Here is a 20,756-nt window from a genome sequence, read left to right as displayed (position 1 = left end):
GTCCTTTTTTTTTTTTATCTTTGGTCACTGTCCATTTCCCCCATAATAAAAAATAAAAAAAAAAGACATTTGACCGCGGTAAATGTTTCCACTGCGCGTTGGTCCATCATTGCCTCCGGACACAGTTTACTTAAGGCCTTGAGCAAAGTTTTTACTGGCGTACGTTAATGTAGCTAAATACTGTGGCGCTTGACAGCAGTTTTCAAAGTAACCCAAAACCCTTGTGGTTCTATCAGCTTAAGATGACTGCCGGTTGTTAACGCAGTGTTGTGTCAGGGATCAGAGATTGCAGATGTTCAACTCACCCTTGTGGCCCTCATACATTTGTTTGATTTGAGGAACAACATTCTTAACGACGCAGTACGGTGGCAACGTAAAGATCCCCGGCCCGTCGTTGGTCGGAAATTACAAGGCCTCTCCCGAACGCCGCTTCGGAATCAAAAGCACGTTTCGACGAGTCATTAATCTTTACGATTCAAGCGGAGGATCACGTTGCTGCTTGCAAAACCACCAAACAAGGTTTTTGAAATCCAGATCGCCGACAGAATGCCATGATGCCGTCACGCTAGCGAGTCAAATAAACTCTCACCTAAAGACCCCTGTTAAGTGGATTCAAAAATTGAGTTCTAGAGTGCCTCGTTGTTTATTCAGTCCACCTCAACAGCCAGCATGTGGACCGGGACTGGCCACTTTAGAGTGCCTCGTTGTCAAATTATGAGTCAGAGCATTAGTTGGAGTATGGACTTGTATTGACCTGCTTTTTTTTTAATCTTATTTTGTATATGTCTTTAAAAAAAACTTTTTCGTTTGGGTTGTGCATGTCCTAGTGGGCTTTGGCCATCTACTTTGATGAGAAGTAATGAGCATGCATGGCACTATAATCATTTTTGCTCGGTCTTAGGGCAACAGTGTGTAATTAGAAAGGCTTGATTTCCTGCACCGCAAAAAGACCTAAAATTGAAGGCTTTTCCTCGAGCAGGGTTTAGGAAAGTCCCCGAAATAGCTCTGGTGAGTTTCCGTCCTTGTGTCTCACTGCGTATAGTATCGGTCAGATGGCGGTGCTGTCGCCGTGACATACTGCAGCCCGTTGGCCGGCCGGCACTCGCATGATCCGCTTTTATGTGGCACCCCTTGTTTTCAGAGCCATCCACCCAAATTACAACTTTGTGTTAATCTCTTTTGCATGCGACATAACTGAAAACGTGCTTCAACCTAAGTGAACTGAAAGTCTGTTAGCGTAATGCTAACCCATAATGCAAAACACAATAGGCGGGCTAAGGAAACTAGCATCGGTGCCGCGGTGGTCTATGTCTTTAAGGAACCAATACATGAACACCAGCGGTGCAGCAACACAGAAAGATACTCACAGGCGTATATTCTTTATCCTCTGTGATTTTGTCATTAATCTTTTCCAGTATGTGCGATACTGCCCCCTGGTGGATATAGCATACATAACAGAAGGAATAATTGATTAACTTTTTAATTATTGACTTAAATGATCTCATTCTTGGGCTGGATCAGATTGAGAGCCCTTCTATTCATTTCAATGGGGAATTTAAGATGACTTCATCCTACATCTCGAGGCGCCGCTCTCGTTCGTTCCCCTGATGTGTGTTTTTCTTATATGAACGCATTTGGGGTTCACAGGTCAGGGTGGCGGCAACGATTCCTGGCCTTGGCTAAAACACCTTTGGGACATTCACAGGTTTTTCTAGATGTCAGAGGCCACGCCGAGGTGTCACCGCAAGCCTTCCGCTTCCTGTGTCTGGCATTCATCTTTGTTTAGGAGCCCTTTAAAAAAAACACAGGACAGCTTTGTGTCTCCTCTTGTGGCGGTAGCCTGCACAAAATGGCTCTCTCTGTTTCTCATTAGCCCGGCAACACCACTCGTCCCCCCGAGGGGAGGAGCGGGGGGGGACGCTAAAAGATGTTTGCGACTCGTAGTCGAGACTGCAGACATCATCGCACGTCTACCCGAGCTACCCTGTGCCGCAAAGTCATTGTCATTACTGCGGTTTACCGCGCTAGGCGTGCTGACGTGTTATTAGCTAGGGATTACATGCTATGTTGAGCTCGGTCATTCTCCGTATTAATTGTAGCCATGATGAGTGTGCAACTTTGGCAGCAGACAAACAGTCGATTACCGTGCTCGCTGCCTCCCCGGTTGGCTCCATCCTTAAAAATGGTCTTTCCATGCAGGACTGTATTTTACAAAGTCTGGTTTTTACATCCCGGCTTTGGATCCCCGAGCAGAGTCGGTCGGGTAAAATCATTAGCACGTTTGGAGGTCAAGTAAATCATCTGTGCAAGAGAATTTATGTCAAGTTCTTTATTTAGGGGTCTGTTAAGCACGAAATGAAAATAAAACTTTTCAATTTCGATTCGGTAATTTGACGCACCTCCACCCTGTGTCGTATTCCAAATAATACTTCCGGCATAATAAATTGTACAGCGTGTCAGGAAACGCTTAAGAGGACATTGAGATCGATTTGTGGGAAGAACTGATCCGATTCCTGATCCGAGCGCTACCTCGTACCGTCTGAAGTGGACTTGTACCACTTGGTGGAAAGTGGAAACAAGGCTTTACATTCCTGGCATTCAAGCTTCAGACGCAACATGGAAGCAAAAACAAGCGGTCAGGAATCTCAGAGTTGTGGAAAGGTCACGAATTTTTACCGAGGCCTACAAAATCATTCTGGAGCGCATATTTCATAGAATACCACTAAAAAGATATTTTGGATGAACTGGACAAAATCTCTCATATTGCACAACTTTGGTTTTCCCCAAACAGGAGATGTTCACAATGCCCAAAGCCGATTCACACCTGATGGAAACCTCTCGCCCGCAGGCCTCGGCAGCGGCCACCCAAACGTTCCAGATGATGTTTTCAGACTAAGCCTGGCCAAGGGAGCGTCCATGTCTCTACCCTCCTCGCCTCTTCTTCCACGACAATCCTTCATGTTGCCTTTACGGCCCAGCAAAAGATCTCCAGGTATGTTTTTCTTGCCATCCTTTTACAACTCATTCCAGTTTTTTTTTGCTAGTCTCTGAAAAGACGAACGTTTACAAGCCGTCTTTTAAATCAGCTCCGTATGTTTACATTTCGCCGGCTGGCAAGAAGATGTGCGTCTCTCTTTGTCCGCCGTGACGAAGAATCATCTTGTCAGCAGCTGTGCGTGCGTTCAAAGCCACCGGACCGGGGGCTACCTTTTGGAGCTGAACTTGTACCAACCTGAGGCTTTTACTGTCGCGGAAATCTTGACAAAGAGGATCAAAATCCTTTAAGTGGTCAACTTAACATGTGGCGCTCATCTCGTGCCGCTTTCTGGCTTTTGTTTATTCCGGCTCAAACTTTGATCTACACTCGAGAAGTGTCGAGTTAACCGACAGATACTATCCCCTACGGCTTTATCTTATCTCTTAGGAGTTTTGTTTGAGTCCAGATGTGCATGTTCAGGTTTGCGATAACATAGATTTGTGATAATAAAGCCAACTACGGCACGAGCAAATTCACGTAGGGAAACACAGAAAAGGTGTAAAGCGCCTAGCGGGCAGGAAAAGGGCGATCACTTGTACGAAAATAAAAACCCCGCGCAAATTAGTGATGTTGTGGAGGCCTGTCAATGGAAATCGGGGGGGGGGGGGGGGGTTTCTACTATCTTTACAGCTACCTGTGAAAACCCACAGGGGAGAGTTCCCACCTCCAGTTAATAAACACATCTTGCAGGAAATGTCGCAACTCGGCGACGAAAACATTGTGTCTGCATGCTGTGATTGTCTTCCTTCGGGGTTTGATGACACAAGGCTGTTTTTAAAAAAAAAAAATAGAAACTGTCTTGTTTTGGGAAGCCTTGAGATATGAGTGACACAACTTTCTTGCAATGTGAGCCTTTGGCAAAAATTTTTTTTTTTAATTTTGTTTGAATTTTCCCCAAAAAAACGTGCTAATGCTAACACATATTGGGAAACACCATAGACAGGCTAAGTAGCATGTATAGTATAGCAAAACTCAAGTCATGCGTTCTTTATCCTCAGCGAGGAATGACAAAAATCACACAAGATATTCCAATAGCATTATGTTTCTTTACAAAGTGACATGGCTAACTAAGCTCATTTCAATGCATTCAAATTAAAGGCGTGCACCGTTTCTTGTGTCACGCTAGCTCAACCATGTCAAATGTGCTCGGTAACAAGCCGCTGCCTATTTCCGTCACTCCACATTTTGAAACTACACTTTTTTTTTTTTTTTCTCCGTGTGTATGTCGCAAGCTTGTGTTAACGACATTTTGAAGTCTGAATTCATCAAAGGAGCGTCTACATGCTGCTCGCAGATGTGGATTGCCAGCTCATTCCAAGAGACAATGTCTCGGGAGTTGTTTTACTCGTATGCAGTGGAATTTAAAAAAAAAAAAAAAAAAAAGGGTCATTGATCTGCTCACTGTTGTGTACATTTAAACTTCATAGTCAACACAAGATCTCCGCTGAGTGAAATTAGTCCAACCGAGAACCGAGTATTGGACTTTAAGAAGGAGCTTGATGGATGCCTGAGCTGAAAAGTCCCGGTGGCGCCGGCCGCCATCGCTTTGATCAGCTAAGCCATGAAACACACAAGTGTGCCATGTGTTGACCAGCACCTTTTGCTTCTTTGGGATTAATAGTTTACAAGCCTTTGGAAAAGCGCCGAGGAAGGACGTTTGGTTGTAACGAGTCAATGACCCACGTGCAGGTAATAGATCACTCCTGGAAAAAGCTAAAAGCGTTGTGGTGAACTTGTGGCAATGTAATTGGTGACTTTGTAAATTAGCTGCAGAGTTGCTTGTTGAGACATTTATCAAGAGTCAATCTTCCCACTGGTGTTTCTTGTTTTTGACTCCATAGTGACCTCTTATGGCCGTAAGAAGTAACTGTGTAAAAATATATTTTTGCTTGCTTCTCAGTTCAGGCGGAAATGCCCGTTTTTGGTATTCGAGGTCCCCCCCCCCCCCCCCCCCTCTCCATTTTTTTCCAGTCTTGTAGTCTTGTTTGTTTATCGTCTTTGTTCTTGTTTCCTGTTTGTCGTTGGCATCCCAGCGCCTCAAGTCCCGTTCTCGGTCTGTTTCCTTCCTGAGGGCAGCGGGCAAAGTACAGTGGCCGGGAAAGACTTAGTTCCTCCCATTTATTAAAAGTGTAATCAAATATATTCCCTGGTAGTCGAATAAATTTCCATGAATGAGGACGTTAAACTATCCATCATCCTGTCAAGACTATGTACCCCCTCCACTTGGGAGTCCACATTATACAGGTTATTGGTTGCGCTGTCCCTTCACCTTGTCAACTATGCTGACATCGGCAAAAATAAATAAATCCATCCTTAAAGGCATTTGGATGTGAAGCACTATTATCTTTCTCAAGGTCTTTTTTTATATTAGTACAAATCTTACAGACTTCCATAATGAGCTGACTTGCTCCCATCCCAATCTGCTCGAGAAATGATTTCGACTGATCGTTTATTTTATCCCGGGGAACAAATTCCCAAATCTCGCATGCCGTGAGTTCCCGTTTGACTTTTAAACATACAGTTTAGTTTGTTCACAATCTCACCAGCTGCCAAGTGTGGAAATTGCCCGAGCCTGCGGCTATAATGGCAATACGTCTGGCTGTTTGAAGCTAATGAATCATCAATCACGTCACACCGGGATAAAAAAAAAAAACAACAAGCGTCAGCCACGTCTGTAATGCTTCCCCGACTGCGGCGTTATGGATTATCCGCTCAGTAGATCAATTAGCCAGGTGTCACCCACGCAATAAGACATTTAAGTCACAATCAATCCGAATCGGAAGCGAGCGCGGCAAGTGCGAGCGCTGACATTTTGGAGCATAAAGGCGACCATTGTGACCATTTTGATGTGTTAATGCGACGGGGTGGCTCATTGTGAAATGAAATGGAACAAGGTCAGGAGTCCATCTTGAAGAATGTTTGGTGGGGAAAAAACGGCATCATCCGAGAACAAGATGTTCTCTTATTGTGGTTGGATGGAGAAAAAAAAATAAATCACCATGGGATGTTTATATTTTTAGCTACTTTTAAAATCAAAAGTAGCCGGCGCTTTTAACTACCACTTATCGCCACGTGACAAAATATATGTTTCTCCTCGTTTGCGTTTTCTCCCGCCGCTCAGTAGGATGAGTCAGAATAAAGCGTTTGTAATTTGCACCCCCCAGCTTGTCTCAACTTTGATTTGTCACATCTGAGTCGGAGATAGAACGCTGAGATGCGACAAACGAGACGCCGTCTCCCGAGTATTCGTTTTCTGACACATCTGATAATGGGATGTCGTGTGATTTTTTTTTTTTGTGACCATTGTTGCCGGCGGTCATTTCAACTCTGCAACCCGTTCCAAACCAGATATTACTTTTCGATCACCGGCTGTAAAAATAAATGTCCATTTTTATCTCACCGCAGTGCTGTATGTGGCTTTTTATTCTTTTTGGCACAGCACAATCTTTTTTATGCCACTTGACAAACGTGACAATCGTCTCTCGGCATATTTTTGCTAGCGTATGCTAGCTACGCTGACCTTACGTCAGGAATGCTATGTTTCAATTGTTTTCCAACTTTTCCCAACTAAACTTGACCGTAGCGTCAAGTTCTAATCCAGAAGTGAGCCTTCATTTCCGTCATCATTTAGTTGACTTTGTATCACGTAAACCTCAATCAGACTCACATTTTCCCCGCCGGGTATGTTGGCGAGATGTCATGTCTGCTAACAGAGTGACATCATAGCCAACCTCTGTCATTATACCTGTGAATCATACAAGTTGAGTGAGATGATGATGGCGCTTGGTAAACACTGTTCTGAATCTCTGCCACAAGATGGCATTTCAAACAGAAAGGACCATAAAGCATCAACAACCTTCATCTATAACATATAAACAATCCTAAACCCATGATGTCACATAAACAACTGTAATTATTCGTTAAACTGTTGAACATAAATAATGAGCCTCGTCACCGCTAGTCGCTAGCATACAAGGCTAACTAACGCTCATACGATAAGCTAATATTCGCTAGAGCAGAAATGATATCAAGACAGTAGCCTTCAGATGTTTCCTGAAAGCACCTGTACCGTACTAGCTAGTTGTCGTGGAAACCCAACGGCAACTTCAAACATATGCTTTCCATTATTCCAACAGTACTCCCTTACTGTTCCTTAACAAAAGGCGACCTGTGGAGTATATTTTCCACTCTAATTGGAACGACGTGACTCTCGACTAATCGAACGCGCCTGACCATCCGTGGATGAAGACCGGTTGAGTTTTAGCCCGGCGATGTCGTCTCATTTGGCTTCACATTAGCTAAAGTAAAGCTCGTTTATGTATTCACCACTACGCCTGTTTGAACGACCCGCCGTGTTTGTTTTTGCGCTCTGACGGCACAGCAGCTCTGGCTCCCAAAAGTTCCCCCGGGCTACGAGACTGCCGCCGCTCGCCGTGCAATTCACGTCTCACATCCATAGATGGCACTGTGAGTCCAATTTAGCCGAGTCTTACATCTTTCAAACATCCGCTGCGGGTGATTGCAGCTCTAGTTCAAGGGGTTTGTTTTATCTGATTCCAAGGATGCTTTTTAGGGAAAAGGAGAGAGGAAGTGGTATTAGTTAGGCTATTAGGAAATAGCTCTCATCACCATCCTGTTACGTCTGGGTTCTGTATATAATACAGACATTCCATGACTTTCAAAGTTGTTGTTTTTTTTCTCCTTTTAATAGTTGGGCATCTGTTTGGACACAAGTTTGTTGTGATTTTTAGATGCATGGTGTTGGTGTTTTATGGTCCTCTCCACTTTGAGGCTTTTGCTGGCGTTACAGTCCGCTATTATGTTTTTTTTTTTTTTTAATAATTCACAGTTTTCGGCCATTCATTCAAACTCCACACAGGAAGTCCGGCATCTGGATTCAAACCCGCAACCTCAGAACTCGGAGGAGAATATGCTAAATAGTCACTTTTTGGAAGAAGTAATCATGAATGCTCAGACGGGGTTTTTCAATTCCATTTCATTAGTCGACTAAAGGGAAAAATAATGTTACATGAATAAATAATACGATTTTTAATGCGATGGGAAATGTTCTAAAGTCATTTTTCAATGCCAATGTTGTAGTGAGCAGAATGATGCTGCCTTGGGGTTTTATGGCTTATAGCTCAACACTGCCCAAATTGCGTCAAGACAACTTTACAAAAAACAATCAACCAAGAGAACAGTAATCATCAAATTTATCGTCGCAATGCAACAATTTAAGGGCATTGCGGATCCCTGAACGAAAACCCATCACCGATGATGTTAACGAGGATCTTGCACTTTGCTGCCGCCGTCGGGGATTTTCTAATTCCGTCACGTTACGAGCCCAAAACAGAGCAGTCGTTTGACCTTAGCCGCTCGCTCATCAAAGCCCTGCACGACTGTCCCAGATCTACCATAACACCTGTCAAATGTATCCTCACAGCAATAGGAGGGCATACTTTTGTAGGGAAAACTCCAAAGTTAGAGAGGGGGGGAATGCGAGACTGTTTGTTGTTCCTCCTATCCCCAGCAGTGCATGTGTGTTTAATCTCTTCTTTAAAAAAAAAAAAAAAAGTTCACTAAGAGGCTAATTGCTGTGGTTTCCTGTTGTCGGTTAAATTCCCAGAGTTAGCTAGCAATGTGTTAGCGGGAGTCTCTAGCCACGCAGACAATTTCTGGGTTTGTCAGACAGACCAAAGCTGCTAGCGACACTTTGTGCGTGCGTCTGTGTGTGTGTGATAGTTTTTGTTAGCAGCAGAGTATGGCCAAGCCAGTCCAACTGAGACACCACCACCTCTCATCCCATCTGGAACATGTTAATTCAGCAATAACCCTCTCTCCCTCTCTCTCTCTCTCTCTCTCTCTCTCTCTCTCTGACGCCTCTCGTCTTGGCTTTTCTTTTTCCTCCTGCCCTCTTGTGCACTCCCTCCTTCCCTCTCTCTCTCCCTCCCTCGCTCTCTCTCTGTCTCTTTGGTTCGCGGCGGCAGGTCCGGTCAGGAAGCCCAAGTATGTGGAGAGTCCTCGCGTACCTTCCGATGCCATTGTTTCGGCGCTAAGGAAAGTGGGCGAGAATAAGGAATCAACCCGCAATGGTGAGTTTGGCTTTTCTTTCATTCATTACGGTGGAATTAAAAAAAATAGATATAACAGTGATCATATCCCCCCCCCCCCCCCCTCCCGAAAATGGAAATGAAGTGCTTTTAAACGGATTGGTTTGGGTTCTCGGGTCTCCAGAAGGCAAGGACCGCATCCCCGTGGAACTACCACGGCGTCTGAGCCCTAAAACAAACACAAGGGTGGCGTGTTTATTTGAAAGCGCGTGTTTGTATTACAAAAGGGGATCCATTTTCCAGCGCGCGGCGCCGACGCATTGTCTCACCCCAAGCGCTGCCTTCTCTCAATGATGTCCTGACTTCACCAAGTCATTTCTCACTGACTCCGCATGCACATGTGGTTTTGTTTCCACATTTTTTTGTGTGAGGCAAGCTTTTATGGTTTCGGCGGACGCTCCAACGTTCAACACAATTTGGGAGGTGATGCCGAAGGACCTCTAAGCAACTGCAAAACAAATAGAGCTCCAGCACCCTTTTCCATCAACTCAATGCAAAAAAAAATTTTAAAAAATATCGGCGTGACTTTGAATGTGTGTGGCTTTACTAGGTGAGTGACACGGGAGCCAGCAAAATTGGTTGTTTTTTCCAAATTGTTGTGATTTTTAGTCAAAAGAGGCTCACATGGTTTTCCATCTTGACATTCAGCTGGGTTGACAACATTGTTTAGGCTGGCAGCGGGCTATCAGCAGATAGCGCCGACTGGATAAATGTTACGCCATGACAGCTGCGCCGTGTTTTGCTGGCACTCTCAAGGGAGATAACTTTCAGCGGCTCCGCTTTTTCATTTCATGGAAATATGGAGACGTTTTAATTGGAGTCGGTCGGCTAAATCATCCCTCAATGTCCCTTTTGATTATTCATCTGGAGGTTTTTGGGGGTTCGGGGAATTGCAGTCCTAATTGTTTAAGCCTTGGGGCATTTCAATTTAGAGGTTCGACTTACTGTAAGTCACAGGGCCGAGGAAAGGTCAGCGAGCGGCCCGGCCCGGATCTTATTAAAGCAACCACCTGCAGTTGTGAAAGAAACGAGCGGACCCCCACCCTCGCTGGGAAATTGGGGGCTGCTAGGTAACTTCCGCGACTCTTTATCCACAACGAGCCACTCTGGAAACGCTAATGATGTTGCATGGCAACAACGCAGCTGCAATATGAGATCCTGCACACGACGATATGAACTTTGCACAAGTTCCAACCAGGAATGGACAATGTCTTTTTGACTTCTAGTCAGTCAGAGGACTTGTTGTGGATCTCGCTTTGTTCCCGGCCATGCTCTTTTGTATGATTACAGCTCTTTGTGCATATTTTATTTTTTTATTTTATTTTTTTTGGGGGGGAGAGGCAGGGCCAAGAAAGGAAACATGTGTTTGACCTCCAGTAGAGTTGTGTCACATTGCTGTGTCTTTGAGACGAGATTGAGTTTCCCACAGTATGTGAGCGTGCTTTTTTAATTTTAGCGATGCGCCTTTGAGAGCGTTTACGTTCCTTGAAATGTCCGTTTGGCTACACAGGTGGATCCGGAACTGGCCGTCAACTGTCTTTGTGCGCTTTCAGCTGTGTTCTCGCTGTCTCCGTCAATCAAGTCCGAGCGTAAGGTCCCGTCAATCATGACGGTCTCTCCGAGACCTCCCCGTTTTAGGGAGATCCGGACTCAACACCTGTTTCTTCACGCGCTGATTCGGTCTGCTCACCAAAGAATCAAATTTGAAGCGGAATGCGCGCCTGACCTTGTCACCAGGTGGCGCCGATGCCCGAAACAGTCCGCACGATACCATTCGCACCGATTCCACCTCCAATTTTACATTTTGGAGTCTGTTGATTTGACCCAGTCATATTTCTTCATGTTGATGGATTTTCTTTTTGTACTTGAGGGTAGTGATAATTCATGTCTCGCCGTGGCCTTTGCGGTTATTTGTTGATATTAATTCACATCTGCCGTTTTTGTCACTTGATGAACGTCCATTCATCGATGCTGCTTATTTTAATTGTTTGTTGTAAACATTGTTTGTCTCTGGGTGGTCCCCACTAAGGGCAGATCGACATTTGCGCTTTAAAAATCGTCAAAATCAGTCGATTAAAAAAAAAAAAAAAAATCGGTCAATTTTTACAGATTTATCGTTAAGTCATAACAAGTAAAACAAACGGTAAAGGACAAAGCATAAAACAGTCAAATGCTCTGCCTGTCCTGTAATTCATCTTTATGGTCGTGTCAAGAGGAAGTTATTTTCTTCCTCAAATATTTTTGTAATTAATCAGCCGGTTATTTTTGCCAAATTGGCACAGTCCTCACTGACCGAAACATCACGACTCATTTTTACCGTCATTCAACCTCCCTACTTGTGGTTTAACGTCTCACTGGACGCCATTTTTGGAAGGCTCTAACGGTTGTTTTTCCCAGCCTGGAAATGCACAGTAATCGTTTCAAGGAGGTGGGGGGGGGGGGGCGATCATCGGTACCCCCGAACTCAAAACGGGAAGGCGGGACGACTGTTCTCGTCGAGGGTTCATTAAAGCGGCGCTAGTGAAGCTCCTGCCGCTTAATGAGCAGCGGCTTGGCTTGTCTTCTCAGCGGGGAGAGGGCCCGACCGAGACGGCTTCACGCTTCCCTCCTCCTTTATCCTCCACCTTTCTTCACTCTTCCGTCATGACACCGCAAGAACACCATTTCACACCTGCTCGTAAACCTCGCTTTGGTGTTTTTCCTCTCACGCGCGCGTTCCAAGAAAGCCATCCAGGAATACCAAAATCGAGACGGCCCGATGAGATAATAAATCTGCCGTAAAGGAGAGCGATGGCCGCCCCGTCCGCTAAATTCACCTTTGATTCTACTTTAACTGCCAAATCTCTCCGTTATATTGCGGCAAGGCGGGAAAAAGGAGAGCGGCAAATGTGCTGAATGAGCCCAATGTCGTCACGCCGGCGCTCACACGGGGGGTCACTTAATAACCGGGATTCATCAAGGCGAGAGGAGTTAATTAGAACCTTTCGAGGCAATCATAGCAAGGCTGATGTTTCATTAAATTCGGCGCACGGTTGAGCGTGGACCATTTTTTCCGGGAGATACCGCCGAGCCAGCGTCTGTAAATCTCGTGTTCATTTATGGCACGGCATAATGCTAATGTCATCCTTCTGCTGAGCAGAATCCCTAAAGAGATGCCCAGACTTCCCGCGTCCTTGCACGGCGCGCGCCATCTCTTTCATTACTGCCGTCGCCGGTCACTTTTATGACACTCGTATACTAAGCTGATATATTTGCAAGGCCTTGACCCGCTACACTTTTGTTTATTGGCCAATGGCTAGCGCTAATGGTCATGCGCTAGAGCAGATGACGTAGATGGCATCGTTCACCCACTTCAGCAATAAGCGGCAATAAGCAACAAAAGACTTGTCCAGTTGTTTAAGGCCACCCCTAGTTGACGTTTATTGTCAAAAACGTCATAAAACAAAAGACATTAGCATTAGCGTAGCCTCATGCTAACAAGTCAAGTCAAAACAAAAGTCGAGTCTCAGTCCTTACTCTTAAGTAATTATTTCGAAGAATCATTTTTACTCTTACTCAAATACAATTTCCAGTTACTTTCGGAACCCAAAGCCTTCGAATTTGTGGAATTTTCTGCCGTTTAATCAAATTCACTGCCAGCAGTGTGTTGAACAAGGAAAAAAAGAAGAAGGAGATTGAGGTTTTAAGAAGAAGGCAAAAAGTTGATGATGGAGAGCAGCGTAATAAGCTTGTGTACTTTGGACGTCTGCCTCCGTCTCTCTCTCTCCTCCCATCTGTTCTTTTGTCTCATTTGTCTTTCATATTTCGTATTTGAGCAGCATAGACGACGCCGTGGATGGATCGGATAATTTATTTGCATTGGCTTTCTGCCTCAATCTTAAAAGCAAAAGTAAAGATTATACATGTTTTTTTTTTTTCCTCCTCCAAGATCTACAAAAACCATCTGCTCAACGACATCGTGATTTGCAGACAGATGTGCTTACAATACGAGCGGCGACACCAAGCGAAAAGATAATCACGAGAAGAGACATAAATCACTCATCATTCATGCGGGAGCGCTGTAAACAAGCAGAAAGCCCTGGAAAACAAACAAACACATACACACACACACACACACACACACACACACACACACACACACACACACACACACACACACACACACACACACAGACTCCCATCTTCTCTTTCGGGGTGTGCAGCACCTGATCAGCAGCTGGATGGTGCAGAGCACAACATTTGGCAGTGCACTCTGGGGAGCGTGGCAGTCAGAGTGTCCCAACGTGAGTCATGCTAACATCCAATGTCTCTCTCTCTCTCTCTCTCTCTCTCTCTCTCACCCGTCGTCCTCTAGAGCGGCAAGCGGAGAAACCGCCAAGCTCCTCCTCCTCCCCCGCCACCCAGGAACTGATGACAAGGCTGGGCTTCTTACTGGGAGAAGGCATCCCGGGTTCGGCGCGCATACCTATGGACGACAAGAATGAAAAGAAGGTATTTGGTTTTCCTCCAACTCCTCCCCTGCTAGTTGCAGCTGCGTCCGCTGCGGGCTGCAGCGCTGCGATAGATAGAGCGAGCGAGAAAGTGGATGGCAGAGGAGGCGAGAGGACTTGTGGCAGTTCTTTTTCAGAGGATTTTGGGGTTTTTTTTTTTTTCATTTTTGCTGTCTCTTCATTGCTTTGTGTTATCTTTGGATGGGAATGTAGTAAGTGCCTTCTCTTGACTTTTGGCCGCTCTGGCAAAGAAATGTTTTGAGATTGTTGCATCTAGCTTTATTCCACCAGCAGCTTTTTTAGTGTGTGTGTGTCAGTAACTTGAGTGCCGTCCCAGGGGCTCTTGAGTATGTAACAACATTGTCTGAGCCCCGGGTCCAGAAATAGAGTGACGTTGGTGGTCATGAGCTTCAGTTTGTTTGGCTTCTCTAATTGAGACTTGTGTGAGAAGCAAAAGTCCAGCACCATATTAGCTGTTTGGTGTCTTGATCAACCCTGCAGACAATGTTTCAAGCAGGGAATAGTCATGGCTTAAATTGATGCATATTTGGGGGGGGGGAGTGATTTGGATTTTTTTTTTTTTTGGAACAAACAGATTCTTTGTGGTGAACTATAAAAAGTCAAAACAACTACTGAGAGTGTTTTCAGCACAGGGAGTGTCAGAAAGTTTTTAAATGGTAACTTGAGATACAACCCAAAATAACTCTTTGTCATAATGTAATATAAAACGTATTGTAATTGAATGGAATGTAAAGAATTCAACAGTTGTTGACACTTTTTGGTTGCTTCAATTAAATGGAAATTGTAGCGCTCCTCCTGACATGTGCGCCTTGGCCACATGGGGGCAGTATAATATGGACGGACATACTGCACAGAAGTCGCCTAAGTCATTCTTCACAGAGGATAAAGAATATATGCTCGGCTGTGGTCGGCCGCCTCTTGCCCAAAGTCACCCGAGACCCTTATAAGGACGAGCACTATAGAAAATGCATAGACGGCCACGTAATGTTGCGCAATACAAACCACGTTTGTGGCATTTGGAATTCTCGTCAAAGGCGACGGTTGAACCGGATAACCCGCACACATTGGGATTGTTCTGCTTGTCTCGCAGCTGCCGTATGCTTGTCACACAAGCACAGTGGCCCGGGCAGCGCGCCATTTCCACTACAAAGAGGATATTTTCCCAAACACGTTGCCTTTTTTTTTTTTTGGGGTTCAGCCCCGGCGCGCAAGTGTGTCAGCCTTTGTCGAGCTTTTGTACGTTGCTCTCGCATGATCCCAATCAGTAATGAACGTTATTATTCAACGTTATTATCATTTCGCTCTCATCGTGTCCTCAATTCAGCTTCCAAATTGGGTTTTGATTGACAGCGCTTAATAGCAGCTGTGGAATGCGTCACCGAGACCTTGATTGGTTTTCATATGATTGTTTCCCGCCAGTGGAACTTGCGCTGGGTGGGTGCTTTTAAGATCTGTTTAAGAGATGTTCTCTCATCTCAAGGTTTTATTCGGATCATGTTCAGATTTTGTGTGGTTGTAACAGATCTCCACCAAATTGTTCACTTCGGTTTTGATGGCAATGTGATGGCCTTTATTTTTTCATCTGCAGTACTTATATATTGATTTTAAATTTGATTTACCACCTAGAAGTATATATTTTTTTTTTTCATCCAAATCTGAACACCAGTTCTGCATTAATGGAAGCACTTAAGCACAGTTTGGTTGAGTGAAGCCCGGGCAGCTTTTCTTTTTTCTTTTTTTTTTTTTAACAGCTGGACTTTTTTTCGCACGTCGTAAAAATATCGCCATCATCTCTCCAGCGCAGGAATATAGAAGTGCTGCTGTATTCATTTTCTTCTGCAGCAAATCACGCTGCGCCCGCCACTGCTGCATCGGCCCGCATATATTCAGCGAGTGTTAGTTGTGCTCTCAAAGCTGCATGCTAAGGCCTTTTTTTATTTTTTTAAAATAATTTCTTTTATAAATGCTGCATTTCCTCTTTCCCTATCTCGGTTGAACTTTGCCTCCTCCCCAGTGCTCTGTGACCAACCACGGTATCAGCCCTTGCTCCACGCTGACCAGCAGCACCGCCTCGCCTTGCACAGACAGCCCGTGTTCCACGCTCAACAGCACGGCCGGCCGACCCCCGCTCTGCCGCGCCAGCCCGTGCGGGACCATCACCAGCCCGAGCTCCACCCTCGAGAGTAAGGACAGCGGAATCATAGGTGAGAAGCCTTTCGCTCGTATTTCTCTCTGCTAAGGTGGCGAAATCGCCGGCAAACTTTCAGACCACGTGACCGCCGCGGTGCCTATTAGCGACCTCACGGAGCTCAGTGGACAAAAGCGACAAGGCGACGCTCTGGTAGAGCGAGCAGCCCCAAGCCGTACGACAATTTGGATTTTGGAGACTGCAGCGTCGACAGTTCTTCAAAGAGCACAATTAGCATGAGTCCGTCAACTCGTCTCCCCAGAGCCATTCGTAGCAGGCCGATAAATAATTTATGGAGCCCGCCACGGAATGCACACAAGTCATGGCGACTGGCCAGGAGGAGACGTGCTGTCAGCTAACATTTATATTTGCTGCGCGTGGAGCTTCTTCGTTTTTTTTTTTTCTTGGTGGGGAGGGGGGAATTTATGTGAGAGGATTTTTTTTATGACATTTCTCAACAACATCCTTCCTTCTCCATCATACGAGCAAAATACGGCAAACCAAAACAAAGGTGGGTTGTTTCCAGGAGTCCGATTCTTGATTCATGCGATTAGCGCTCCTTCCCCTTTTGATGTTTGACTCAGACTCTGAATTTCTAAAGCGCATTAATCCGACTTTGCGACGTTAAAGCCGCTTGATGGAATTACGCAGACTTTAAAATATAGTTTAGGTCCGTTTTTTTATTCAGACGACTCAAGCCGGACTTTTACAATCGGTGCGCAAACATCTCGACACGATGAAACTATCGATTGGTTTCGGATGACAGAAGATGAACTCGATGATTCGTCACACTGTCATGAGACTTTTCATCGGGTAAGTCAGAAGTTTGGATAGGAAGGCCGCGCCGGCCTTTGAAGATGAAAGGATTTCTTCTCACGAACCCGCCCGAACTCAACAGAACAATCTGCTCCTAACATAAGAAAACACTGCCGATTCGAAAGCCAAAGAAACCAATTTGAAATCCGATTCGCCATCTTGTTAACGTTTCAGCCACCATCACCAGTTCCTCGGAAAATGACGACCGCAGCGGCTCCAGCCTGGAGTGGAGCAAGGACGGCAGCCTGAGAGGCAACGCTCGCCATGGCCTGGCGCAGACCATGCGGGCCGACACCTGCTCTCCCGTGGAGGAGGAAGACTCCAACGGCGCTTCGGCAACGCCGACCGATAGCGCCGCCAGAACGGACCAGCAGCACGGCAACGCGGCGGCCGTAGGACCTCCGCCAGCGTCGTGCCAGGCGTCTGACGGACCAAATCAATACGCTCAACAAACATCTTCTCTTCTGATGATGCCCAGGCCCAACTCCGTAGCAGGTAAGACTACTTTGGATCCACCGTCAAATTGATTTTGCGAGCAAACGCACACAAAGCAGACGTGCAGATGTTAAGTCGACGAGGAGGTCCTGGTACGGAAGCGGTCGGGGTGGTGCGCCAGAAAGATTTTGCATCTCCGGCGGGCTGTTTCTTAAGTGACTTGCGACCGATCCGTTCTGCATTCCTGCCTCGGAACGTCCCTTTTATGGCCCAGTGCGCCGTATCCACACAGCTGTGACAGTTGATATTCCTCGCCCCCCCCCCCCTCACTCCTCACCCGTCTTCATTCACCAGTGGTTTCTCCTCCAGTTTCTCTCTACCTTGTTTTTCTTCAGCTTACTCTATCCATCCCCCCCACACACACACACACTCATGTATGGATGTCAGGCGCCCGTCGAGATCAAGTCATGGCAGGCGGTGATGCTTTACCTTAGCTTATCTTAGCTTAGCTCAAAAGAGAGCAGAGCATTGGCCCACCCTCTGAGAAGATGTTCTGTGCTGAAAATCGGATCATGGTTTGATTCTTTAAGTGAGTGAATTATGAAAACGCCGCAGGCCAGTCTGTCTGCGTCTTTACACTGGTCATCTTCATCCACAACAAGAACTGGCCGCACGTGCTTCATATGACGGCGGAGAGCAGCGAAAAGTTGGACTGGGAAATAATTCCTGGAAACGCCGTAAACCGAACCTTTTCCGTATCTCGTCTTCCACACTGTGCCCGCCTTGCAACTATAACGTTGTCCTTGAACTCCAGTCGTCAACCTTTTTACATGTCTTCTTGACATTAATAGGAATGGCGCCGACGCGTACAAGCGAGCAGGCCAGGAAACATCTGACGGTTCTCGCGTGTGGGCTGTGTGCGTCTCGCTTTGTATGTGTGTGTGTGTGTGTGTGTGTGTGGAGAGTTTATGGGCTGATGTCATAGTTATGCAGCATTGCCCTCTGGGGTACCTTCACAATTCACACCTCCAATGTGCGACAAAAGCCCTCAGGGAGGAAATCAAGGACATGGGAAGATGGCTTCATTTCTGCTCAATTACTATTGGCTGTATTCAGCTCGCTTGGGAAAATATGGAGTTCATATAGAATAGTATCCCAACGCAATGGGCTCTTGGTATGGAATTTTCCATGCTAGCAAAATGTTGCTCATTTTTTTCCACTTTTAAGCAGAAAATATTAAGAATTGTGTCTTTTGATTTTGATTTTTTTTTTAATCTACACATCTGTTTAGAATTTTTCTGACGTCATGGATGATGGCCCATACCGGTTCTAGGATGTTGCCAATTCTTGAGAGTATTTTTTATTTATTTTTTTTGCAGACAGTTTCATCGATTATATCATCACATGATGAAAGACTTTAATTTCAACTCGCTAAGTGCCAGCACCTGTAGTCTCGGGTCTCAATCCTCATATCTCACCTCCTGCCCGGCAGCACCTATTTTCTCCATGAGATTATCTGTATGAGAAGAACAATCTGTAAAAATAGCCTCTCTGGGTTTTTTTTTTGTTCTACATTGCTGACCTTTATCGAAGTTCCTGTCCTAGATTCTCCGTTGACCGTCCCCGTAATTATACCTCGGGTACTTCGAATTACACATTTTAAAGGGATTAGAGAGCCAAGGAGTCGTATTGTTTTGTTGCCACTGGAATCCCACATTTAAGTGTCAGCTGCTTGTCGTTGTGGAATGGCGTTCCACTTCATCATTTGTGGTGATCGGCCATTCAGCACAGCTTTGCGGTCTTGCTCCGGATGAGCTACAGCTCCCCCCCCCCCCTTTTTTTTGTTGCTTTTTCTTCCTTTCCAAGGTCTTCTCTGGTCCACATTGTCCAAGCTCGAATCGCATCTCGTCTTTGTCTGCGGATTTATTGACAAACAAGGCCACCGATGCTTTGTAAGCGTGTGTGACAAACATTTGGATCGAGGCCTCCACATGTGTTTTATTAGAAAGGCTGAAGTCATCTTCACCTGATATCTTTAAGGACATGGCGCCATAATGGACTCAATTCTTTTAATTTGGCTGAAACCGGGGAATGTTGTCATTTCAAACGGTGTCACCTTGTTGGAAGACGGAGCGAGGTCTTTCTTTATCCAAAGTGTGTTGTTGATGAATTGCCGTTGTCACAAATCGAGCGAGACGAGAAAAGACGGCGTAAATAAAACGCTCCGAAAAAGGTCACCTGATGAAATGTCATTTCTCCACAAATTCTTTGCCGTCTGTATGTCACACATCGGAACTAGTTAAGCCCGATTGACGCTACCCGGCGAGGAGCCGCACCGTCCGCAAAACGTTGATGAGATGTTATCGATCCAAAAGTGGAGGAAAAGAAAACACAGTGAAAGCGAAATTTTATCTTCACCTTTCCAAAATCTAGAAAGTCGCCTTCCGCTCAGCAGCTGATTGCCGTCCCTGCGCCTGCACGGGGGGCACTGGGGCATGACAATTGCTTTTGTGGCCTCAGTGAGCTCATCCGCCGGGCGCCCCCCCCTCTCCAGAGATTTAGCTAAAGCGCTGCACTCCACTCGGGCCAACTCCACGCAGGAGGAAAAAAAAGTCCAGCGTTCGCCGATTTTTATTCTACCCGTCGCCATGCCGATCACGTTATTAGGTAAAGAACAGCCAATGGGGGAAAGCAAGACCTTGAGATATTCACGTATACATTAATGCAACTCACCTGCGAATGTTAGTTCCGCAACCTTATATTTAATTTGGGAGGCCGTACCGCTTGAAATAAATTTCCCAGAGTATTACGCTGACAGTCTTGTGAATGATGACTCAGTGTTTGGAACAGACTGATTGCGGTTTGATTTACATATGGTGTCGGCGCAACGTGCCGAGCGAGAGTATCGGGCTGTTTAGCAGTCATCCGCAACATTTCTGCGGCTCGCGGGGAAATGATTTCCCTCCGCGCTCGTATATTGGGTAAAGGTAATATAACCTCGGTTTGTGAGCAAAGAGAAGCTGAGAAAGGAAAGGTCAATGTTGAGACGGGGCTTTATAGAGCTGTATTTTATTTTATTTTTTTTCTTTTCAAACAAGAAGCTAGCTTTGCACAGCGTGCAAAAAGATCTTCCTCACCCAAAAAAAAATTGTCAAACTGCTTTGTGATTCTTAGCCGCTAAGCTAATTTGCGATATACAATCTGGAGCTGACTAGCTAACGCTGATCCTAAAAACACAGCCAATCCAAAACCAGATTCCACAAACGCGTGCACACAGGAAGAGCTGAATTAAAATCTCAACCATTCGTCACGCAGACGCAACGCCAGAGCAAATTTGCACTTTCACAGTCTAAACTTAATGTGCATGACATGGATATGATAACGGGAAGGATGTATGAGGTCAAATGTTTCAACATGCTTATAATTAGGCAAAGCAGTAAAACTGACAGTGAAACATGGCGTGGTTAGGTTCTATTTTGTGCGTTGGCCTCCGTCGAGATTTCCGGGTAGATGTTTTTTTTTTTGTTTTTTTTTTTAAATCTTTTCTTTTTTCGTCAATCAGTTTACAAGTGCGCCGGCTGCGTTTGACTGTTTTCTGAGACTGTTGACTTACGAAATGATCAAAATCTAATTTTGCAGAATATTCAAATGACAGACGC

The 20,756-nt window shown here is 45.5% G+C and overlaps 1 protein-coding gene across 8 annotated transcripts in view; it reads left to right on the top strand.

Moving 5' to 3' along the window:
* The window catches only part of tanc1b (tetratricopeptide repeat, ankyrin repeat and coiled-coil containing 1b), a 47,607-nt gene that overhangs the window by 11,995 nt on the left and 14,856 nt on the right, over positions 1 to 20,756 (top strand). For 5 of the 8 annotated variants that reach the window (XM_085920913.1, XM_085920914.1, XM_085920916.1 and 2 more), the window contains exons 3-7: positions 2,792 to 2,992; positions 9,025 to 9,129; positions 13,502 to 13,638; positions 15,673 to 15,862; positions 16,837 to 17,157. In XM_085920913.1, the coding sequence (XP_085777039.1) occupies positions 2,792 to 2,992; positions 9,025 to 9,129; positions 13,502 to 13,638; positions 15,673 to 15,862; positions 16,837 to 17,157 (954 nt within the window). The remainder of the gene's footprint in view (positions 1 to 2,791; positions 2,993 to 9,024; positions 9,130 to 13,501; positions 13,639 to 15,672; positions 15,863 to 16,836; positions 17,158 to 20,756) is intronic. The other 3 variants (XM_085920915.1, XM_085920918.1, XM_085920919.1) reach the window with 1 other exon arrangement.

Source organism: Syngnathus leptorhynchus, chromosome 9, assembly GCF_054491065.1.
Source record: "Syngnathus leptorhynchus isolate UIUO chromosome 9, UIUO_Slep, whole genome shotgun sequence".
Taxonomy (NCBI): domain Eukaryota; kingdom Metazoa; phylum Chordata; class Actinopteri; order Syngnathiformes; family Syngnathidae; genus Syngnathus; species Syngnathus leptorhynchus.
This window is presented reverse-complemented; position numbering and strand designations above follow the sequence as displayed.